This window comes from Ambystoma mexicanum, chromosome 2q (genome assembly GCF_040938575.1).
Source record: "Ambystoma mexicanum isolate Mex_15411 chromosome 2q, UKY_AmexF1_1, whole genome shotgun sequence".
NCBI lineage: Eukaryota > Metazoa > Chordata > Amphibia > Caudata > Ambystomatidae > Ambystoma > Ambystoma mexicanum.
The window spans coordinates 879395661-879421907 of NC_090924.1; the positions used below are offsets into that span (position 1 = coordinate 879395661).

General features: G+C 42.7%; 1 protein-coding gene across 7 annotated transcripts in view; it reads left to right on the forward strand.

Moving 5' to 3' along the window:
* LOC138569804 (protein adenylyltransferase SelO-like) overlaps positions 1–26247 on the forward strand; it is a 1380025-nt gene that overhangs the window by 1169058 nt on the left and 184720 nt on the right. For all 7 annotated transcript variants that reach the window (XM_069648140.1, XM_069648139.1, XM_069648135.1 and 4 more), the window contains one exon: positions 10389–10468. In XM_069648140.1, the coding sequence (XP_069504241.1) occupies positions 10389–10468 (80 nt within the window). The remainder of the gene's footprint in view (positions 1–10388; positions 10469–26247) is intronic.

Below are 26247 nucleotides of genomic sequence, written 5' to 3' on the forward strand. Positions count from 1 at the left end.
AGGATATCTAAATAAAGGTTCCAAAACGTAGAAGGTCTTTTCAGTGGTCAAATTCCACTTCATGAATAACCCCACAGTTCCTTTCAACATCCAAGTTCTGTTTCACTGGACACCTGAATTATTTCAGGGTTGAACAAAGTTCATCACTTGGCAAAAAGTAGTTTTCCACAAGCTTCAGCTAAATTCCACTTCAAGAGTAACCCAAAGTTCCTTTCAATATCCGAGTTCTGTTTCACTGGACACTAACCTGCCAAAACTACCACGATTAGGCCCACTCCTGGTATACTCGTGAAAGAATACAGGATACGAGTTGGAGGAAAGATTATTTATTTGAGTTTATTCATACGTCCAACGACTCATCAGTCCAATCTGTTCAATTGCCTTTCTCTCCTGCATTTTTCTCATTTTATTCCATACTCCACATTCCATGCTTGGAATGTGATGTGTAGAGACAAAACATGTAACACATTAGATAACCAGTTTGATATTGGTGGATGGAAAGTAGACTTTGGCGTCTCAATTCCATCAACAGTAACGGAGTAAATTTGCTATATATGTACTTATCTAGTAATGTGTAGAGCCGAACACATTGAAAAGTGAACCACAATTGCTTGTTAATAGTATTGATCCTAGTGATGAATAACAGTATTCATCCTAGTGATCATTGATTAAACACTCCAATGGAAAAACATTTATGTTTACATATTCACATTCCCTGATGATTAATATAAACCATCTGCTTTAAGGTCCATTTTCTATCTAACTTACATAGACTTTCAAGTATGACGGTTTACCACACATGTTTGGGGCGAGCTAAGCAACTGCCCTCTCTACCTCTCCCTTCCTCCCCCTACTTGAGACAACTTCTGTTCCTGTCAATGTTCTGTCCTGTGGTGCTTGTGCTTTTATGTTTACCATTCACACACTTGAATATTCTGTTAATGTTCCACCCTCTGCCGTCTGAGACTCTAACTGCTCCGTGAAACTTCTCTAGAACTTCCATAGGCTCAGGCCATCAACACCTCTCCCTGCTCCCATGTGTCGAAGTTTTATGCGTACCCAGGCACCTTACTTAACACAGCATTTTTTTCCTGCTTTTCTAATATCACATTTAATTTTATTGAAGTCAATGTCTTTCTGGCATGCTCTACCCAACCAGGGGGTGGGAGGTCAAATTCTGGTATTGGACTTTCTTCCCCTCAACACTTCAAAGGGATAAACTCCCGTAGTGGCATGAGGTGTAAACCTATGTGCTACTACTGTGTCCTTTGCTGCTTTCCTCCAATCTACATTCTCTGAAATGGAACCCTTGATGTTATTCTTGATGACTCTATTGAATCTCTAAGCAATTCCGTTTGTCTCTGGGTGATACATTCAGCTGGTTTTATGCCATATGCCTTTTTTTAAAGAAATGTCTCAATTTCTTCAGACACAAGTTGAACTCCATTATCTGTTATAATGGTCGTGGGATAACCCTCTCTCTTAAAGATTTCTTCCAAAAATGTATTAATATCTTTAGAAGAGACATTCTGTACCCAGGCAATCTCCACCCATCTAGATAGCATATCTATTAATACAATACAAAATCGTAAAGTCTGTTGACTCCTTAGAGGTCCTACAATGTCTAAACCTACATGCTCCCAAGGTACAGACGGAATAGGCATTACTGTCATGGGTTTGACTCTTGTGATAGAACCCTTTGCGGAATCTTCACAATTCTTACAGTCTCTAATCACTCTCTCTACCCATTCTGGGCCACCAGTAATCTTGTTTTATGAGTTGTTTGGTTTTTGTCATTCGTTCGTGTCCCTCATGTGCTATCTCTAGCATTTTCTTTCTTACGTTGATGGGTGGAAACATTTGATCTCCTCTCAAAATCATGCCTTTGTTTATTAGCAATTCATTAAAAAACATGTCTAATTGCATCCACATTCCAGACAATCCTTGACATTCTTGAGTACTTCCATCTGCCAACATAGCCTCTTCCCACTCTCTCTCTGACACACTCTCTTGATTAATGCTAAAAATGTGATCCTCTTCAATCTCATCATCATCCCCTTTAACAACATTGGTCAGTGACAGGCAATCGGCTGCTTTGTTCCTCGCTCCATGTACATATTCTATTTCCCAGTTGTAATCTTGCATACTCACAACCCACTTATGTATTCTTGAAGACACTTTGTCTAAACCCTTTGTCATCAACATTTCTCTCAACGGTTTGCCATCTGACCTGACCACACATCCCATACCCCAAAGTAAAGGACGGAACTTATCAACCGTCCACTTAATTGCTAGTAGTACTTTTTCTATCATGGAATATTTATGTTCCGCCTCCCTTAAAACCCTGGATGTAAAAGCAATGGGATACTCTTTCCCTTCATTTATCAGAGCCAATACTGCCCCCAGATCATGATTGCTCGCATCTGTTGTGAGGATACTTTTCTTGTTAGGGTCAAAACTCTTCAAGGTGGGTGCATTGCTTAAGGCTACTTTTATTTCCTCAAATTCATGTTCACACTTATCATCCCATTGAAACCTCACACCTTTCTTCACACGTTTTCTCATGTGAAAGGTTTTATCAGCCAATTCGGGAATAAACCTGCCGTAGTATTCAGCCATTGCTAGAAAGGATATACATTTTTCCTTGTTACGGTGGCTGGGAACTTTTAAAATTGTATTCACTAGCTCTTTCATTGGCCTAATAGCTTGTTCGGATATTTCCTGTCCTAAATATTCTATGGTGGACTTATGAAACTTACATTTGTCTTTACTAAGTGTTAGACCAGCTTCCTTGAAGGTATCTTACACTCTCCGAAGTCTAACATTGTGTTCTTCCTGTGCTGTACCATATATTAACTCCTTGTGTTGAAATAACTGGTACATTATGCGTTTAAATATGGCTGCTGCTGATACAAGGCTGAAAAGCACGCATTTGCATTGAAACAGTCCTTCAGGGGAAATGAAGGCAGTTACATTCCTAGAAAGAGGATGCAATACAATTTGGTGGTATGCAGACTTTAATTCAAAAGTGCTCATTACTCTTGCACCATTAATAGTGCCTAGCATTTCTGTTATATTGGTTAAGAGATATCTATCTTGTATTACACATTGATTCACACATCTCAAATCTATACACAATCTAACTATCCCATTGGGTTTGTGAACAATGGCTAATGGTGAGAACCACTCGGAGAACTAAACCCTTTCTATCACACCTTGTGCCTCTATTTTCTCAAGTTCCTTATTGTTTACACAACTGGAACAGCATTGGTTTTAATGCAAATTGTACGACTAAACATTTTTAGATTGCCCAATTCCTCTCAAAAAACGGAGTGTTGGTCAAATAGTTCTGGTGATTTGTCATAATCTACAGCGTAGACTGCTTCCTCAGCATTGGGGACGAGTTTAATTTTGAGTCTTTTTTGATATGACCAACTAAGTAGTGGATATGTTCCTTTGCTGGAAATATTGATTTTTCCGTTTTCTGATCTGTCCTTAAATCGCATGGTAGACCAGAACCAACCTTCTAAGTCAATCTGTTTGCCAACATAGGCTACTGGTTTAACATCCACTTCATTCAGCACAATGGGCCTCATCACGAGTTGGGCGGTAAACTACCACTACTACAAGTACTCTGTGATGAGGTTAACTTCAAGCATTAATAAAGTCTTCAGCTTTCAATAAGTTTGAGATTCAAAACCTCTTCTATAAAGCTACAACGCCCATTGATGTGGTTTCATTCCACTTATTCACTTGCCATATGTCCAACTGTTTCCCCTTTTCCTATGATAGTTTAGCCCAGGTTTGTTGGCATTATTCAATATTGCCCACTCTTGACTTTGGCAATGTTGGGTGTAGCTAGATTTCAATCTTGCACCCTCTGGGCTCTGGCAATGAAAGTTCAATATTACTCTCTCTTGGCTTTGGTAATATGGGTTACAGTTAGGTTTCACTATTGCCCTTTATTGGCTTTGGCAATGTAGAATACAGTTTACTTTTAATCTTGCCCCCTCTTGGTTTTGGCAATGATAGTTATAAATCTCTTTTGCTTGGTTCCTCTTTACATGTGGATAGTAGCAAATCTGCTTTTTCTCATTAATTTGGCATCCAAAACAATTAACTTCTTCCTCTTAGGTCATCCTGACATGTGGACAGATATTTTATTTATATTGTGCTCATACAGAAGTGTTTCAGAGCACGACCAAGCAAACGGAGGGGAACAAGGGAGAACAAAAACAACGATCTTACTAGGCCCAGTGACATTAAAAACGTGCATGTGCATGGAAAAGGGGGACGTGCGTGGAAGTGGGAGAAGTGCAAAGTGCGGAACAGAATAAATAATAAGTAAAAATAAATAAATAAAGGGAGTGTAAAGTGGTAGTGCAGCCAGAAAGTGCATGGTAAGTCAGATGGTATATCTGATAAGTGCAGAAGAAGAATGGGGGACTGTACGCGTACAGATACAGATCCAAGTGCAAGGGGTGGCCCGCAGGGAGTGCAGAAGGGAGGCAGGGTGAGCAGGTACCTGGGCCTGAAGGACAGAGGGTGGCCAGGTGCACATGCTGTGAGAGAAAAACAGATCAGCAGGGGAGAGGAGGGCAAAGGCATAAGCGAAGAGGAAGGTCTTGAGGTGCTTCCTGAACCGGAGATGGTTCTCCTCAAGTTTCAAGGTGGCCGGGAGGCTGTTCGAAAGGGAGGCCCCAGCCGAAGAGATCTGCCCCCCAGCTCGTTTCTTATATGCTTTCTTTCATTAGTTCGGCATTTAAGATAATTACACGCAGCATGCAGTGTCTCACAGAGCACTCCGAGGTCACCTTTCATAGGCCAACTCACTGGTCTTTCCTTGTGCTTCCGTGCTCTTCGCTGCTGCTGCAACCTCGTCAGTCCTCACAATCGGAACCTTTGACTGCTCCGGTAAAGTGTCCTGTGTCTCTCCCAAAAGGAGCCAGCTTTGCTCCTGGTTTTCTCCGATGATCCTCAACCACCAGTGAGAGGAGCATAGAATGGGAAACTTCTTTCTTCTAGAAGGCAGTATGTCATCTTAACACTTCCCGCTGCGTGTCCTCAGCAGTTTGAGTTTCTTAATCCGCGACTCTCTCAGCACCGTTTCCTGCTATATCAACAGCGGCAGTCCTGGCATCTTCATTTCTCAGATCTGCTCGCATGCACGGCTGCTCACTGCTTCTCCAGCTATTTCTGCCACGATTTGCACCATGAGTTCTAATGGCTTGCATCTGAAGGGCCTTTAAATAATCAAAAGTCCCACTCATGTGTGGGCCATTAGAAACACAAGACTGTATATTGCAGTCCTGTGCCTCCAATCCCTTATTCCTCGTCCTAGTACCTAGGTTATTATGGGACATGACATCCCTAAAGTCTGGGCTTCTTTTAAAGGTCCTAGTTTCAACCTTATCAAACTCACTCTGTTTATGGAAGGTGTTTTAGAAAAGGGCCTTAAAGTAATTGTTGAATGATAATAATTTCAGAGTTCATAAAAAGGGGAATTTCAACACAAATCTTTGTGTAGCCTCGGCTATAGGTGCTAATAGCCGACATCTGAAAGCAAACTGCGTCACAAAAGCAGCGTGTGTTTTGGGGTGAAAGGGAGGAGGCAGGGGAGGTGAGGAGGTGAGTGGGGGGAGCTGACACAGATGAGGGGGCACTTAATGATGGCCTGCGGCGTCGTTTTTTGATAATATTCGCGGCTATATCCGAGGCTACGAAGGACTACAGCTACCCGCCGGTAAGACTAGTTCTGCATTCGTGGCTATATTTTTGGGAGTGTCTGTGATTTATTAATTTCCTAAAGTTATTAGTATAGATATAGTGACATCGGGGGTGAAAAATCACTGGCCATCCCCAAAGGCCATGGTCAATGACCTGGTAGGTATTACATAGTCTTTTTTATTTTGGATGTGTGTTTTCAGACTTTTGAGCATGTGAGACTTTGAAGAAAAATAGAAGAAAATACTTTAACAAAATTAATATAAAATGGCGCAATTGTCTAGTTTTAGATGCGCCATACAATGTACTTAAGGTTGTGTATTCTCACTTATGGTATTATATTGTGTGGCTGTGAAATATTTGCCTACCTAGTTTATTGTTATGTATTTTTCTATGCTTTCTTATTTTTCAGTTGCTTTACATAAGTACATGAGTGCTGTACTGTAATGATCATTTAAGATGGATTGTAGTATAAAACCTGAAGTCACTCTCAATTTTAACTGACTTTTTTTTACCACAGTTATGGTAAAAGTCAATGACTGTAACTGCGGGTATAATAAAACATGTTTTTATTATTTATTGTATTTGTGTATTTATGTATGATGAGTAGTCCTTAAAAGGACTGTTTTGGGGTACACTGAGTGTAGAACTTTAGCACATCCTGAGTACCGTTTTGATGTTATGAAGGAACACAGCATTTCCTTCATCGGTTAGGTGTATTCCGTCATGTCTATAGAAATTGGCCATGTTGAACTGTATGTTGTTCGAAATCCATAATTGGCTGTGGTCTATCATTAATGCTGAAACTGCTTTATTAACATTTCTCTGGGATTTCTCAATTTTACCATTAAATCTTGTGGTTCATCTCTATTGTTGCCTTTGAGTGAGATTGGAAAAGATAAATATGGAATGAGGAAATAGTTCCATTCATTTTCCCATGTCTTGTTTTATCATTAAAGTAAGATACACACCTCACACATTCCCCCATAAATTGCCTCTACAATTAATTAGTATGACGTCTGGGTATCGTCTATTTCTCTGACTTAACAATTTTGGAAAGACTTGGAACCAATGCATTGCCTGCAATCCAGACCATTTAATTGTAAAATCTCTCAAACCTAGGTCCATGTTAATATTTAGTTTCTCACAAAAAGCCAGGAACCAAAACAGCCAACTGTCTCCAGTCAGCCACACAGTTTTCAAACCAGCCGTGATATCTGTAGTATGTCATATTCGGTCAAATGACACGTTGTGTGTTTGTGAAAGTGTGGTAGCTGCAGCTATCCAAAATTTTGAGTGGGGTGGCATCTTAAATGAATTCAGTGGGGATTGTAAGAGACTAGGGGAGTGGAGGAGGACTATGAGGAGTGGAGGGGGGCTGATAGGCATTTTGTGGACAGTTTGGGGAGTTTGGTGGAGTTGAAATGCAATTTTGAATCCATATTGTTTGCGATTAGCTGCGGTTATCAGCAAACGTCCAGGAGGGGCTTTTTGTATAACTATCTTTAGGAAAAAACAAGTGCGTGGGCGTGTTAATATTATTCTGCAATTTATTTGTTGTGGCTGGCGCCACGGGTATATTTAAAGTCACGTCTATAAATATACATTTTCAGTGCAATAATCATATTTTGATGTGGATGTTACAGTATGAATTTTATTTGTGTGTGTTATTTTATGTACTTAGTTGTTCACTTATTTGATTTGAATGTTTGAAGGCCACTTTAGTTTGATTTGGGGCTTGCAGAAAAATGTGCGTGTAGCCGCGGATACAAACCAAGATCAGTAGCTGCGTCGAATAGCCGAGGCGCGAAGATACATAGCCGCATTGAAGGATGTCAACGTCTATTGGCTCATTTCGCACACGCGGGTAACCCTAAGTTGTTGCTGCATGTAGCCCTGCATGCATCCTTAGTAGACACGGCTATAAATCTTTTTTTTTTTCAATAAAATATATATATATATATCTACATATGTGTGGGCAGTAGTCTTGTAGATATTTATTTTAAAATGTTGAGTGTAGTCTTTCTACACAGTTACTGTAACACTTTAATAACTATTCATGGACACTACATATACATGTAAATACTTTAAAAAGTTAAGTACATATGCAAACACATGTTTTGTAACAACAGGTCTATTTGGGGGTGATCTGTGATGTCATCATTGTGGTCATAGTCTGCGCAACAAGGGGCGCGAAGTTCAGGTGGCTTTAGCTGAATTTCCAGGGTTTTGTTGCATTAAGTTCTCACCTTAACGTCCTTGCAACTAATCTTTTTTCCTTGGATCACATAAATCAGGAGTAATGGCATTTAAGGTCTGATCCTGATATATTTTATTTCTAGATTGACCATAAAAGCTTTAATTAATAACCTTTTGGGGGTGTGTTTTTAGAAAGGGTAGTCTGACTTTGACAGCACAGCATCAAATATTCTGGCACTCTGGAAGTTACACCCTCCAAAGAGGATGAATACTGCATCTCTCCTTGCGCAGCTCTCCTATGGGGGCCTTCTCTTCCCAGGTGATCCACCCATCTAACACCACCCCAGGGTTAGGATCCGGAAGCGCATGCCTTACCCTGGCCACCTGAGAGAAGACTTTAGTCAGGGATTCTGTGACTACTCTGCAGGATTCATCACATAGTACATAATCCTGAAGTCTTTACATTGGCCCCTATGTATGTGTCTGCTTCAAGTTAGGATGCTTCCTCTTCAAAGCTTTAAGATAAGAGCAACCTTCATATCTTCCTTCCAAACTACCTGTTATTGGATGAAATCTCCTAGTTAACATAATTGAACTAAACTTGTCCTGTAAAACAAAAACCCAGAAACAAGACTTCTCCTGCAGCTCCATGATTTAGGAACAGTATTCCTGCATCGATTCGATACCCCATCAAAATTGACTTTAGAAAACAATTGAAAATCTACCTTTTTCCTAAATGATTAACTAATTTTAATTGTTTTTGGACAAATTTAACATCTATGCATGGACATTGTACAAAGATACATCCAACGCTCTCTTCCTAAATACCTCCCTGCTAGAGCCCTTCGGTCTTCTAGCATCAACTCTTTGCAGATCAGACGCTTCTCTAAGCAGAGAGTAGGGGGTAGATATCTCTCATCCACAGGAACCTCCCTCGGGAATGGTCTCCCTGCCCCTCTCGGGTTGGAGCCATAACTCCTTAAGTTCCGGAAGCTCCTCAAGACCCTCCTTTTCTCTTCTTCCTTCCCTCTCCCCTACGAACACCCCTGTCTGCTGCATTGGCTGTCTCCCTCTAAGTTCTACAGGGCACCATGCCCCCTGCCCAGTTCACACCCCTCCTCACACTTAGCATGTGGACCCTCAACCCCTGCACCCATGCAATCCCTGGAACTTACCCCCCTGTCCTCCCCTTAGCACTCTCCTAGCCCCTGTTGCCCTCTTCCCCTCCCCCTTCTCTTGCACTCTCTCCTCTTTACCCTGCACTTCCATTCCCACCCTAGCACTTCGCATTTCGCTCTACCGGCACTCCGTCCCCCTCCTGCACTTCCTATTACTGCAGTTGCTCTATCCGAATGTCACAAGGCCTAGTGGGACTGTAATTGTTATCTTTCTCCCTTGTCCACTCCTCCTTTTTTTTCTTGTGGCGCCTTGAAACACCATTTGTTGTAGAGGCGCCTTACAAATATCCAATAAATAAAAATAAATAAATAAAGCTGATTTGCAGTTTTAATTATTGATAGTCATTTTCAGTTTTGTTGGTAATTTATTGTATTGGGGTTGAGTATTATTTTGTAATATTTTATTCCTTTATTGTGGAATGACTTGCTGAATCGTACTCTTCATGTTGTACAGTATGCCAATAATCACACTTTGGTAAGGTTTGCTATTTATAAATGCCGTTAATAAAATAAATAGAATAAGCTATGTGAGACATAGCAAGACTGCAGCACTTAACTGACAGAGAAGTTTAAGACCCAAACTGCAAGGTTGTCTGTGTTTCTCTTAAAGCCTGTGATGCATATAATTGGGGCTCTGTCTCGTTTCAAGAGTTCCTAGGATACTCGAGAGGACATGGCCCAACACTACACATGCCGCAAAGCAAATTGCTGGTCTTCTGAAAATGCGCAGACAAAGTATCATGGCAAAGGTTGCCCCGCTAAATTCTTCTGTCCTTGCAATCCCACCCATGGTGTTTGCCCGGCAGAGTCAAACCCTGGGCTACCTCTATTTAAGCCACCAGCGGGGGGTAGATTATCCACAAACCAGGTAAGCCTGTCCTTAAACCAGGTAAGCCTGTCCTTCAGGGAAGTCTTCATACAACAATGTGGGAGGAGGTGGTGGTGACACTCACCTTCACCTGCAGCCAGACAATGTTCCTCCATATATCATGGCTATATCACAGTGGGCCTCTAGTGAATACATAACCACACCATATTGCTTGCTCCTTCTTTGAGTGCTCAAAAAGTGCTGCTATTTTGCACATCTGTTCTACTTAGATTTGAGCACAAATGTCCTGTGGCTTCATAAATCCCGAATGATCCCCAAATGCAGCTATGGTTTCTTTACCATTTGTATTGCCTGTGTAATGAGCCATTGTTGGATGTTATTGAAATCTAAAAATATAATTGAGTAGTGATACGTATATGAAACCTCATGATTTATTAAAAATATGTTAATCTATTTAGGAGTTTTGGGCTCTTCAAGATATTGCAAGACACAAGTTATTTCCGGAATGGGTGTCCATGTATCTCCTGCGACTGAAAAGGTAAGGTATGGTATTTACTGAGTGCGAATGTAGCATCAGGAAGCAACAGAGAGTTTTACCATCATAGGGGAAGAACATGGTGAAGGAGGCTGAGAAACAGGAAGCTGGGAGCTAACAACAGGGGAGGGCATGCATTTTGGCAGCAATGGATCTACAAGCAACTAGGGGAGGAAACAGTGAGGATCAGATCACCCACTCTCAGGTACAGCAGGGAGTTGAGAGTGTGTGGACCTTAAGTGTTGGAGAGAAACATTCCTTGGAGAGGACATGCCTTCACAGTCGGTTCATTTCTTATTTTCAGTCCATACACAGAGGAACAAAACTATGATCAGTTAGCATTAGCATGCCAACAGCTGGAAGACTTCTCCCATAGTTAGTAGGAAATTTCAGGTCAGTGGGGAGTTATTTACCACATATAGGCACGATACTGAATGCCTTTATAAGGCCATGGACCTTTCTGCTGACTTCCAATTTCCTTTATACATACAGTAAAATATGGCTGCCACTTCCACCGTTCCATAATTATGTTATTTCCTTTATTCATTTTCTCCAGTGTCCTTTCTCAATTTATTTTATCTCGCCTTTTCAGACTGTTTTCAAGCGCTAGCTTTCCTTTCATCGCTTTCTACTAAGTGTTGCTTCCTCTTTTCTTGTCTCTGCATTTTTCTTTGTCCATTTCATCAGCTTCATTTCCCTTTCCTTTTCTCTCTTACTGTTGATAATTTCTTACTCTATTTGCTTTATTTTACATGTTGCATTTGTTGCCAATCTTCGTTCTCCTTAGTTACATCTTTTTGCAACTATATTTGTTTCATTCATTTCTTTATCTCACTCGCCCCAACTCTGCTCTCGTTCTGGCATTTCCACCTCTCTTTGCACTTTCTCATTTTCCTTTCCTTTCTGCTTTCTTTTTCTTTTTTTACCAACATTCTCTAATCTCTTACCACTGGCTACCCGAGTGATCTTATTAAAAACGAGGTGTGACATCTGTGACAGTATCCCATTGGACAATAACCAGTTGTTAGGTCATTGGTAGTGGAGGGTCCAGGGTTTTCTTCCTGCTCAGTGATGTGCACTCTGGAGGTGTTGGGGGGATTCACAGTCTCAAACCATCTGGCTTCCTATTGACAGTGGTAGATGTTGCAGAGTCTTTATATGGTTCAGAGAAGGGTAGTAAAACAGGATCCCCATTTGGTGAAGACATTTGGTCTCGCCCCACCCACTTTTCCTTCTGGTGCATGTTTACACAAGCCGTGTACCGTAAGTAAGAAGACCGACAAGAGAAACCCTCCTCAAAGCCACAAAAGCAACCCCCTTCATCCCCAGTCCTCACACACTTATCAGTAGGGAGCACGGGACATAATTAAAGACCATTACAAGAGGGAAAGAAATTACCCTCACCAGCGGAGGAGCCTAAATGGGGAAAATGATACACCTGGTAAAACCCACCTGGAAACTAGACCTGCAATATTGAGATGAGAGGGGGAAGAGAGGGAGAGGGGGATGAAGATAGAGAAGCACCAATGAGGGATGTTGTTAATTAAGCAGGTTATTCAAGATCACTGTAAATATGCACAGTTTGATGCAGGCAGGGGCACATGCAGGGCTGCCGAACTTGAGGCAGATAGAAGGTTGCAACCAGGGGGAGTTCGAAGGGGAGAGTGAGAGAGATGGGTGCAGAAAGTAGGGAGACAGGGAGAGGAGGGGAGAGAGAGAGAGAGAGAGAGAGAGACAGAGACCACAGTAAAGTTATAGTGGGTTTATAAAGACTTGAACAAATCCCTTCCACTTGAAATGTAAAAGTAGACTAAAAGCCATTTCAGCTAAGTCACTCATGCCTCAGCACCACCCAGTAGCCATGATCTTATTCTGGCAAAGGCGCGCTAACCAACTAAGAAATAAGCTACTGACGTACAGAAGATTATGTGATACGTTTCCTTTTCTTTTTCACTGTAACATTTTAATAGAAGAGGAATATGGTTCTTGATTGTGATTGAAACATTACAGAATTATGCCGTTAAACAGTTTTTCACTTATTACAACTTTTTGGGGATTGCAGGGATCACCAAAAAGCTCTATTTTCACAACTGATATGATAAAGAACAGTTACTATTTTGTCTTACTTTACTGGGTCAAACATACATCCGAAAACTGGGTAAATGATGCATTACTACTCTACACATTGGGGTAGATCCACTAGCAAGACCAATTAATTTAAGAATGTTTACTTTCAAAGCACATCCATGTGCATTCACAATTATGTACGTCGGTGAGAAAACAAGAGACTGCTTTCTTGCAAAAAGGTACTGTCCAAACTTGCTCAATATTTCTGCTCAGTGCATTGAGTTCATTTATTTATTTCTACCGCGCCATAGCACGCAGGCATCAGGGCGCAACATGTACACGCAGAATCACATTATACAAACAAAGCACGGGACAGCATGAATCTACAGAATTTCAGACGGGTTAGATTAAGGGAGTTATCTAAACAAGTGGCTCTTGAGTTTCTTTTTCGGAAGATAATGTATGAGAGTTCCAGTCTTATTTGTGGTGGGAGGTTGTTCTATAAGGTTGCAGCTTTGGTGTGGAAGGCACTCTTGAAAATATTAAGAATTATTTACTATAATTCTTCATCAATGCTTCATTTTATGCACTGGTTTGGGGGAGTTATAACACTCTACCGCAGATTGTGGAGAAGTAGTTACTGTGCCTCTTGTATCAATCAGCTGCTCCCAGATGCCCAGAGTGCCGTTCATTGGCCAGTTGCATTGCACCTCTTGTGTTGAGGTTCCATTATGTTAGTCCCACATGAGCAGTGAGAGCCGCAGCACCATAGTTCTGGGGCACTATAGTTGCAGAGGCTGCATTGGCCAGAGGCCACCGGTACAGCAGGAGTCACAACAGGAGTTAAGGTGCAAGAGCCAGAGGACTGGCTCTGCCATGGAGTTAGTTGGGTGCCATGCTGACCCATTTTAACAATGCTAGCAGGCTACTATAACTAGGGTCTGTAAGGTGTAAGCACGTGGTCAGCAATGACAGGGACCTGCAAGTGCTGACCTGGCATTCAAGCCGGCCTTGAACAACTCCATGATATATATCAAGCACCAGCAATGTTATTGTGGGTTTAAAATGGCTTAAAAGACCCTTTCAATGAAATGTGGAAGCTGAATAATCCACTGGAGCCAAATCACACATGCCACAGCGCCACCTATTAACCATCACTGGAAGTTTAGCTCGAGTACAGAGCCACATCAGCAAGGCATTGTGGGTATGCAAATTAACCCAAATGCAAACCTTTTGCTCCAGAAAATTGCAGTTGTCTTAAATGGTAGTACTACTTTATACATAACTTAATCAACCCGAGATAGACATTTCTCAAAACTGCAGAAAACTACATACCAGGTTTCACCCTTGTTCGGGATCATGAGCGTAATATAGTCTGACACTCTTGTTTTTGGAGCATTGCAGCATGTTTATTTCATTTCGAAAGTGCTGAAATTCTTCAAAAGTGTTATGAGTACAGACAGTTGTGTGTGCTGTTTCATCCTAGAGCATACCTGCAGGAGCACGACGAGTGAGCGTCAGGATGACCCTGACTGTGCAGGGTGACCTTAACCCCAGTCATTGTAATGGTAGCAGCATTGTTGCATTAGCTCTTTGAGACTCTTACAAGGTTTTTCAGGCTGATGAAAGTATTCTGATTAATGACCAATCCACAGTGTTAATATCATGATGCTATAATCATCAGTTATGTAAGCATCCTCACACGGTACGCCTGTAATGCAGCTGCAAAACAGCCGGGTTGTAAAACACCCACCTTTTATTAGGAATCATTACACAAGAACTGAACTAATATAAGAAGCAGACTCCTTGAGATTAAGAAAACTATACTCTAGGATGCTTACATAACTGATGATTATAGCATCATGATATTGTGACTTCTTCCTTACAAGTCAATTTATAAAGAATACAAGGTTAGAATTTTGTGACAATACATACCTTGGGAATGACCTTTGGAAGGTTGAAACACGTTTTGGCAGATTACAAGATTTATTTGTAGATACGTTATAAGACATTAACACTGAATGGAATTTAGTTTTTGGACCGTTCTATGTGAATAAATAGTACAGAAACCAAATATTGGTTTAAGAAATCTATGGATCAGAAATGTTGTTCTTTCAAGGTTCTTGAGTAAACCAACAAAAGCTATATAGTTGGTGCACAAACACATATTTCTTGTTTCCTAGTATATGCTTAAAGGCATGGTCTAGTAAAAAATGTTATTGTCCCTACAGGTCGGCCATGTTTTTTTAAGCCTAAGTGGCTCGATTTTAGAAAACTTTCCTATGGACCTTACCCGAGTTTTCGTCCATTAAACGCACGCGAAAAAAAGCACCAGGGAGCCGCCATTTTCTGATAATCCTATCTTTTCCCCCATCGCCCTGGCTGACCTGCTTTTGCGGCACTAAATCAAATCCCCCGCCCCTGAGCCTGTCATCAGCAGACTCATACCGCCCATTTCCCAACGCCAAAGCACGTCTTGTGTCAACATTCACTGCGCTTCAGCTAATGACGTGTCGCCATGGAAATGGCAGGACGCCTCTTTCCTCAATAAGTATAAACAGACCGTTTCACAACACACAGCAGCAGATTTTCGATTCCATTCCTCTCTCTGTGTTACTTTGAGTATTCTGTGACTCGTTTCAGTGCTCTGGTCAGCTACCTTCGCCGCTTGTAGCCCGTGTGAACAGATACCAGTACCACCGCTATAAATTATTTTAGTTTGTTTAACACACAATGGCTACAATAATGCCCTACATGTACGAGCCCGAGTATACCGAGGAGGAACTACTGGAAAGGGAAGTATGCGAAAACGATGGGGATTCGGACGGCAGTTGGCAGGACGAATCAACAGATGAAGAGCTTGGGCCTAGTCGAATGGACGGCGTCTCCACCTGGTGCACATGCAATCGGTGCGAGCTAATGCCAACTGAGGACGAGAACTGCTGCTGCCGAGAAAACTCGGGATGCCTGGCCTACATTTCGGAAGGCGAGCCACGACCGCAATGCATCACCGAGCTGCCAGACTTCAGGGCAGCCTGCCTCACACGGGCCATGTTGAGAATAATGATGGTGCTTATGCACGAACTTCGCGCAACTGTTCGTCCTCGTAATCCGAGTAACGAGTAAGTATACTCTGCTTGTCATGCCACTCCTATTTCATGTTCTTCTACTATATCCAAAATTACATCTACATATCATTGTAACGCATGTAAGTCGTTCAATAGTGTGCATTGTCTAGATAGCATTTGTCCGTGCAGAAAGCCATTAGTTACAAGAATTCTCATTGACAATAAACGTTTATTAAACTTATCTTGGTCATTTAAAAACAGTTTGTTTCATTCCTTTTCACAGGTGGTACAGGCTGGTGGCCTATCGTTCCTTTACATGGTGGCACCACGGGAGGCTTGGACACCGCGTTCGAAGAGTGATACCCGCCTGTGCCGTTCGTGCCATTAGAGAAACGTTCCCGAGTGACAGCGGTCAGTACAGGGGATTTTCTCTCGCTGTGCTGCAACCTGACCTGTATAATCTTTAAAGTCTTGTAATTTTGTGTTATGACAATAAGATACAAAATAAAACACCACATATATTTTAACAACGGTTGTTTCGATTTTTTAAATGAATCAAGTGTGTCTCCATTCAAGGATGGACGTCAGACATCTGTGCTCCGAATGGGTGAAGGTCTGGTCGCTGTGAAGCAGGGTGGTCACTATCTATCTAAGCTAACATAACATATTCTCGATAATGCATGCACTAAATAACACTTGTTCAAAGTCTTTCAGTAGGTTGCTATCTATACTAACAATTACCATTGGATTATACAGGCCTTAGGGTCCTGACCACTATAATACACCGGTTGAAGTGTGGGTCTGTGCTCACCAGAATCTCCGGTATGTGGCATTTGTTATTGATAAGCAACGATATACTATCATTGATATAAAGGCGATATACTATATATTAATATAAAAGCGGTTCGCGCCAGTGGATGCGCACTGGCATGGGGGGCTGTCAGGGGCGCGAAAGGCCAAGGTGCCAAATAGCATGTACACTTCAAAAGGTATCCCACGCCAAGGGGCCATCGGTCACATGGCCTCCTCAGACCCTGTGTCTCCAGCCAGGCCTCCCCTTCAAGCAGGCCGCCCCCCTGCAATCCACATAAGTGTGTCTCCATTCAGCAGTCTTCCTGTGCCTTATCTGCACGCCCCAGGCCCATCAATCCCACCCCCCTCTATCAAAGGCGGTTCGCACCCGGGGATGAGCGCTGGCATGGGGGGCTGTGACGGGCGCAAACGGCCAAGGTGCCAAACAGCATGTACACTTCAAAAGGTATCCCACGCCAAGCGGCCATCGGTCACATGGCCTCCTCAGACCCCGTGTCTCCAGCCAGGCCTCCCCTTCAAGCAGGCCGCCCCCCTGCAATCCACATAAGTGTGTCTCCATTCAGCAGTCTTCCTGTGCCTTATCTGCACTCCCCAGGCCCATCCATCCCACCCCCCTCTATCAAAGGCGGTTCGCACCCGGGGATGAGCGCTGGCATGGGGGGCTGTGACGGGCGCAAACAGCATGTACACTTCAAAAGGTATCCCACGCCAAGCGGCCATCAGTCACATGGCCTCCTCAGACCCCGTGTCTCCAGCCAGGCCTCCCCTTCAAGCAGGCCGCCCCCCTGCAATCCACATAAGTGTGTCTCCATTCAGCAGTCTTCCTGTGCCTTATCTGCACGCCCCAGGCCCATCCATCCCACCCACCCTCTATCAAAGGCGGTTCGCGCCAGTGGATGCGCGCTGGCATGGGGGGCTGTGACGGGCGCAAACGGCCAAGGTGCCAAACTACATGTACACTTCAAAAGGTATCCCACGCCAAGGGGCCATCGGTCACATGGCCTCCTCAGACCCCGTGTCTCCAGCCAGGCCTCCCCTTCAAGCAGGCCGCCCCCCTAAGACCACGACATACATACGTCATTCATTCACAAACACACCCCTGTTTCTAATACTTTATAAACCACTTGATATGTCTCATGAGAACATCTTTGTGCTTTGCAAGTCAACTCCTGAACGTGTTACCTGGCAACCACTGAGATCTACGCTAATCTGCTTGTCGTCGTGCTATCCGTGAACTTATGTGACCGCTTAGAGCAAACCCATCAGTGTGCTACCTGTGGCCACCCACCTATTCTCCTGCAACATACTGCTCTTCTTGCTGAATCCAACTGTTTGTTGGTCAAGGTAAGGCCATGTATCCTAGTCATATTTGGCAGATTTTTAAATTTCTATCTATTTGCGAGTAGAGTACACAATAGTGCTATGTTCATTGGTCTCATTGCTATTGACTTGAGTATCCATTGCTATGCTATCAATAGATCTATTTATTTTCATCTGTGTCTATTGTCATCAAATTGCATCCTTCGGGGGTCCAGTCTATAATGTAAGCATGTTTCCTTCTCGTGCAAGACAGAACATCCAAGGGTCGAGTCACATGTTCAGATTTTAGACACATCATTTATTTCTGCAATTTATGCAAATACTAAGCCGCACATAATGAACTGGTATAGTTCCTGCGACCAAAACAAACCTTGCATTGATCATTGTATGATTCATTTACTTTTGTATCAAATCTTTATTCTTGAAGATTGTATAATAATGTCGATATTTACTTTTCAGATTTATCAACAATGCCTGCCTGTTCGATTAGCGGTTGCCCTTCGAAAACCCATGCGAAATCTGAAGGCACTACAATGCATATATTCCCGAAAACTGTTGATCGAATAAGAGAATGGGTCAGACATTACGGATATCCACTGGATGAGCTGGAAAGTAGAGTCCAACAAGTCTTACAGGACAAGAGGGGTGATCGATACCGCATCTGCAGCCGGCACTTTTCCTTGGACATGTACACAACATCTTGGGTAACAAAGAAGAATAAACCGCGAACGACACGGAAATTGCTCGAAAACGCTATTCCCACTCTATTCGTCCACATTCCGCCACCGGTGAGTCAAGTGTCCGGATTTAGCTTTAGGCCTTGCGGTAGTGTGTAGGTAGCCGAACGGATTAATTGATATTGTAGGTGTTCTATCCCTTGTAATAATTTCGATATTGATATGAGTGTATAGTTTTTTGAATAATGACATTTATCAATATATTCTTTTTCGATTTCATAACCCACAAACGCAATGTATATATATGGGAAAAGGGAACTGTGCTGTATTGAGCATTTTTCAAGTTTTCTGTTGCCTTACATGGCTATTTTTAATATTGGCATTTCATTATCAATCATTAATTTACCTTTAGAACTTCTTGACTATCCCTTGAATCTGAAGCAAGAACATTCTACATCCTTGACGTGGTCGCAGTTATCAACCACTTCTAGCCCGTATCAGGTAATCTTACTAGGCTAATCCGCTACAGACTTGTTTTATGCATGTCAAGTAATAGTTTTATTTTATCGTGTAATTATTTTACCGAATGTTTGGTTAGTGCTTTCCAATTGATATACACCTTCGTTATTGTCCACTGGTGTTTGTTTTCAGTTATAATTAGTGTTATCCATACTAATGCAAGTACTGTCTTTCAGGGAGATGCTGAAGCGTCCGCCACATCTACAACATTTCTAGATGTTCTTCACCAGTAGGAGGTATGGATACTGACAGCTCCATCGAGTGTCATCATCAGAGCTGGAATTCTTGTTGTTTGATTGTTCTACACAATGTTTCATTCGTGGTTAGCCGTTGATATGTACCTGTGCTGTCGACCCCAGGTGTGTGTTATGTTTTCACTATTGTAAACCTCACTAATGCAAGTACTATGTTTCAGGCAGCTGATGGAGCGTCAACCCCTGCACTTGATACAGAGCCTGACATTCAAGTAATTCCAGGAGAAGTGTAAGCGGGACCATGCGTATACGAATCGGCACAACAGCTTTCGGAAGTGCGCACTACATTTGCAACATCCATAGATATTCTTCAGCAGCACGAGGTATGGATAATGACAGCTCCATCATGCGTGATCATATAACGTGATTCCATTTGCTATACTTTCTTCCCTATTAACGCAAGTGCTGTGTTTCAGGGAGACGACGAAGCTTCCACCACAATCACAACATCTCATTTAGATGATGCAGATGTAAAGGAATCAGAGAAATAAGTCGATGAAATGTGATCATATTTAGATTTTCCTTGATTCTTTTGGACAATGCATCATTTGTGGTTATCTCTTTATATGTACCTGTGCCGTCGACCCCAAGTGTGTGTTGTGTTTCCAATATTGAAAAGCATACTAATGCAAGTACTGTGTTTCAGGGAGATGCGGATGCCTCCTCTCCAATACAACCATTCATGGCAGTCCATGCAGAGCCAGAGGTATGGATACTGACAGTTCCATCGAAATAGATCATCACTGGTCGAATACTTGTCGTTTGATTGTTGCACACAATGTTTAAATCGTGTTTGGCTATTGAGATGTACCTGTGTGTTCGTCCTCACCTGTGTTTTATGCTAACAATATTTTGATACATAGTAATGAAAGTACTATGTTTCAGGGAGACGATGGAGCCTCATTCCGTGCTGTCTATGCGGATACAGAAAATATAGTCGTTGCAGCGCAAGAGGAAGGGATGACATGCGGAAACGAATCGGAGCTACAGCGTGCAGAAGTTGAAGGTCGAGTCAAAAAAGTTGCAAAGAAAAAAAAACAAAAAAAGGTTAGTTACAAACAGTTCATAACTTTAAAAAAATGTTTGTGCAGGGGACTATTTTATGTTTTTTTTCCAGTCAATTCTACTACACTCCATCTTGTGTTTAAACTGAACATCCCTTTTCCAATCTCTCCTCCAGTTACCCGTGGGTGTCAGAACTATACATACACAGACAGTGAAGCGAATGAGAGATGTGGCTTGCCAGACCGTGTACACTATGGAGGAACTATTAATTGAGGCAAGGCGTGTTCAGGCTCGAGATGCTCATGTCCAATGGCCAGAACATGAATTAACTGTGTTTGGAGACTACAGCAAAGTTGCATTGGACCATAGCTACAGTGCGACCGCACCACCACAAGAAGATGTTATTGAATGTATTGAAGATAGCTCTGAAGTAGTTGCAGATCAATTCACACAATCTACACCCGCCAAAAATTTGCCACCAAAAAACCTGTCGACATTGTTGTGTTCTCCCATCAATGTTGAAGTAATAGATGTCGAAATGACAGAGAATGAACCAGCCGCAGCATCCATAGACGCATCAGAACTTGATATCAGCGATATTACTTTCCAATGTGTTGAAATCTCCACAACGTCACAGGCCGAAACAACGTTGACGCAGGATGACAGTCTAATGAAAGAGAGCAAATACATTGTATTCGACAGTTGTTTGATGGAAATTATAAGTATGCTGTAATGTGTGCATTCCATTAGAGGGAAAGTATGTGGGAAGCCATTGATTAATGTGACTCGTCAAATAAAAGGCAGTAACGTCAAAATAAATGCCGCCTGTAGATTAATTCATAGGTTCTCATGGTCTGCACAACCGATGATGGGGAAACTGCCAGCAGGCAATCTACTGTGTGCCGCTGCATCACTTTTTAGTGGCTCCAGTTTTAGAAAGTTAGAGGCTTTCTTTCAGTTTGTGGGACTACATTTCATTTCTAAAGCGCTGTACTACATATACCAACGTGATTATCTGTTTCCGGCCATTAGTGATGCTTGGAAAATTGAACAATTGTCTCTAGCAAGTACATTCGAAGGCAAACGATTCAGGATAGCCAGCGATGGACAGTGCGACAGCCCTGGATTTTCTGCCAAGTACTGCACCTACCACTTTCAGGACATGGATAGTAAGAAAATTGTGAGTTCGGTGGTCATGCAGGTAACACAATGTTCATCGTCAGTGGCCATGGAGAAACTAGGATTTATAAAATCAGTGGAATATCTACAATCAAGGGGAATGCACATCGACCTCATAGCCACGGATAGACACATTTCAATTGCCAAGGCAATGAGAGAGCAGTTCCCACATATTAAACATCAATTTGACGTATGGCATCTTGCTAAATCAATCAATAAGAAAATCTCAGCTGCAGGGAAAACAAAGGTTTTGAAAGTATTTTGCAGTGGTCACATTCTATCACCAACCATCTTTGGTGGAGCTCAAAAACTTGTGAAGGGTCAGTGGAAATACTACTTGAAAAATGGCAGTCACTGATGCACCACTGTACCAACGTTCACCGCTGGACAGCAAATCAACATTTCCACCAATGTGAACATGGCCCTTTGTCCCCAGAGGAGGCACGGAAGGAGAAGTGGTTGATTCCATCTTCACCGACACACAAAGCCATTGAGAAGATTGTTTTCGACAAAACTCTATCAAGAGATTTGAGAGGACTGACAAAATTCTGTCACACAGGAGATTTGGAGGTGTTCCACAATATGTGCCTAAAGTACAGGCCAAAGCGCTTGCATTTTAGCTTTCGGGGCATGAAACATCGCACTCTACTAGCGGTCTTGGCCCATAACAGCGATTTCGGACGTGAACAATCTAGGACTAGGGGTTAAGTAAGGATGCCTCGCTACACTAAGGTGTTTTCAAAACGAAGTAAGCAATGGGTGATCAAACCAGTCTATGATGAAATGCAGTTCGACTTTGTGAAAGGCCTTATTGTTGCTGTGTTAGAGAAGCACAGATATGGAATTTTGGACGTTTCTGTGCAGAGCAGTGATCCATTGCCACCGAACATTGCGACTGTGCCATGCCCACCCGAAGCACAGCTGATTGTGAAGTACAAATCCCGGTTTAAATAATTGCAATACGATTGTCTTTTTGTAAATAAATGTTATTGTACGGTGTACCTGTAAACCTAACCCCTACCTTCACCATCATGGGTGGCGAATAAGCTGGGTGTCATCTTTGAATTCTCTCTATTCACCTCATATATGTGTATGTATATATTTTTCTCATGTCTCATCTCATGTAAATGTAAATGCTGCGCACTGTTAACGGAGGGGAGTCTTGCGTATTGCAAATAATAAAACAAACAAACAATAAATCTCACTTTTAACTCAACTCCTGTGGTACTTTATACTTTCCCTGACCTTCCGCCAAAAATTAAATGTCTCAATTTGGGCTGCAAAGCTCGCAGACAACGGGGACAAAATTGGGGCACTTAGAACGAGCCAGCCAAGCGGGCCGTGGCATTTGGGAGAGAAGCCAGTTCGCATTTGCACATTGAGGCGCACTACATAGACGGATTCTAAACTTCAAGTTCTCACAGATGCCTATACTACGTGATGTTGCAAATAAAGAATGCGAAGGACAGCGGCTTTGATTTTCAGCTTGTGCCCAGATGAGGCCCACAAGTCGCACTGGAAGTATAAGGGTCTATTGTTTTTTGACCTTGAGAAAGGGACCATGCCGAAAGAACTACATTTGAAGGGGGTGCGCAATAACGTAAGAGACGATAAGGCAGAAAATTCAGAAACTAGACCGAGTTTCATTTTAGTTCAGTATACGAAAAATCGTTGTCAAGAGCACGGTCCGTTTTACAGACTGCATTACGAAGAGACACAATGGAAATTTCAAATATAATGTAAGTAAATCTTTACACGCTTTTATACCGGAATGAAGATTTAATGAATGGATGCATGAATAAATGAATGAATGAAGAGCTAGGAAAAGCAAGTAAAACGTGTTCGTAGTGGGCACATGAGCATGCAGGTCCACTGGTCTCACCGATCTCGGTCCTTGGCCCAGCCACTTTTCCCTGCACTGCCTACCTGCACTACGGGACTGTCTCTGTATCCTTCAGCTCCTTCTCCCGGCATTTACCTTGCACTTGCCACCAGCTGGCCCTATTATTTAATTTGTATTCAACTAACCATGTACAGCCCTTCCCCATGCGCGATCAGAAAGACACCTGGCCTAGTAGGATCGTTGTCTGTCTGCCCTTGTTCCCCACCTGCCTCGTCGCGCCTAGAAACACTTGAGTATAGGCGCGTTACAAATGCCATATCATATATCATATCATTCCTCACGCATGTAGACTGTCGTTTATCATTGTGTGTTGGCCTCGATTTATTTCGTTACTTTTCACATTGATTTTAGAGCCGAACATACTCCATTGAACTATCCTTGCAAGCAAATAGTTTCTGATCGGCTGTAATAAATAAAATAAGTAATATTAATGAAGATCGGCTGGCGAGACTAATTATAATTTTTTTGTTTTCATAACAGGTATTTGCTCCCCTTCTGCTACTGCCATCGGTTTGAGACACCAGCAGATGGCTTTTACAGTAGACACCTGCAGCTTCGTGTGAACAACTGGAGCACACTGACAATTTTATGGGACGATCGCCAAGGGTCCACATGCCCTTTCGCTGTACTAGTGGCTAGAAGCAACATATCAACCTTTACGATGGACTAGTGCCTAGTTGATGGAACAGCCTTGCGGTTCACCGTGCTTCCAAAGTGCTTCTTTTAACGAAAAGCAACACCCTGTGTACAATGGCGGATAGAGATAAAAGAAAATAAATGGCTTTCGGAGTTCATATGGCAATTGCTGAATATTCTCTAAACATTTAATGTAAAATAAATGTACTTTACCAAATGTACCGTGTTGCTGTTTGATTTTAAAGTACAGTTTCATATTCCGAATTGTGGCGCGCTGTGTTGTGAGATGGTCTGTGTTGGTTTCTGGGTTCTGTGTGGAGTCACGTAGAAGACGACTGGGCGCGTTTGCCTAAAAAAGGTGTGACAAATCTGGTCAATTCGCCCCTACTTCTTGTGTGGGTTCAGGGGGCACCCGCTTTGAGGCTAAGGAGCTGAGCCTGCTAAGCAAGACCCTCCCTAGGGGTCAGGGAAAGCGGGACCTCACTGGGAGTGACTCCCCTCTAGGGGACAAAGACTCCCATTCCCGCAAGGAACTCCTCATGAAAAATACTCTGTCCGTGTATATCGGAATAGAAGAGACTGATGTTACACCTGTTTTGCATCCAACAAATACTGACATTGCTTCTAAAATATTGGCTCATGGTGATACTGGCATTCCCTTGAACTCAGCAACTGACAAAAAGCAACACAACCCTTTGAAGTACGGTGGCGAGTGTAAAGGGACAAGGAACCTTGAATAGAGTCGGAAGAATCCTACACATAGGTGAGCTTCTGGCATACAGATGTCCTGGAGGGGCAGAGCCACGTTAGACCGCGGAGCCAGTGGTAGTGTGCAGAGACACAGAGAGAAGGCAGTGATTCCCAGAAGGTTGGTGGGAAGAACAGCAGTACATCCAAATAAGAGATGGGGACAGAAGGACCATTTTAACTGGTGGCGTGACCACGCTGCAGCCTTGGTGGGTCTGCGAACCCGGGAAACTACGCAGAGGCCAGAATAGAACAGAGGAACCACTCCTCCCATTGGAACTCGAGGACCACAGAGACTACGGAATCGGGCAGAAGAAGAGAAGCTGAGGCTTATATGCCAGCGACCCTGTGGAGAAGTGCAAACAGCAACATCCCTGATAGAATGCCATACCACTGGAGCACACCCGAGGGCATAGAGAAGGTACCAGGGTTGCCCAGGGTGGAGAGAGGGGAGCAAAACAAAGCGAAAGAAACTGACAAGGAGGGTTACTGTAGTCGTTGAAACCGAAGTATTAAATCTTGGCAAGAAGCACATACACAACCAGAGCGGTTAAGGAAACTTGAAAGCTAGACGGGCCTGGAGAGTCTTTGAGAAATAAGTGACATTTGTACAGTCATAAGGAGAAGAGAACCTGGAGAGTTCCATCAACCTGTTAAAGATAAACAACCAATAGAGAGATAGTGGTCAAGGTGGTAGAAAAGGAACAAGGGAAACATTCTTCCACAAAACTAACTGGAGACATTTGATTTGTATGGACACTAACAAGTCTATTGAGAGAGTATTATGTAGAAAGACGCCTGGGGTTCGCTTGATACACTTCTTTATTAAGATATACTCAAAATGCATTGCATGGGTAACGGGGCCCCAGCCTCCTTCACCTCCCTGCTCACTGCTTCATCTGACTTCCCTTCTAGAACTTTCCAAGCCCCTTGACACCCAACCATTCCTCCTTGGAACATAGAACATGTAGTATGAAACTATATACAAGTCCCAGCAACAAACAATATAATGCACCAATTGAACAACTGACAAAAACATGTAAAGATGAAGTCCCTCAATGAAAGCCCAAATTCTCCCTTCCAGCCAATCTCCCTTTGTTCCAAACACGCACATCTTCTAATTACACAACATTGTCAAATTGTTTTGTCATCCTATGTGGGCCCCAGAACCTTGGGTCATGCTTCGGCACCCTTGCAGGCCTCCACACAAACACTCCTCACGTGATTGTGCTCATCATGCATTTCCTTCATATGCGCTACCCACTGGTACATATTCTCTCTCTTAACTCCCTATCGTTACACTCAACAAAATCTGATCTGCCCAACCAGGGCAGATTGGTACAAGTGTGTGGCTTTATCCTATCTAAGAACCCCAAGTGCAATAAGACTGGTAGTGGCATGCAGAGCTAACCTGTACGCACAAACTCTCTTTGCAACCAGCTCCTCCCAATTTGGGCCAACATTGGTAGCCATTCTGATCCCCGGCATAAGGGTGCGATTACACCTCTCAAACTCACAGTTTGTCTCTGGGTGATATAATGAGGTGGGATGATGCGCCACTCAATGCTCTCCAGATGTGAACTTATGGAAGGTA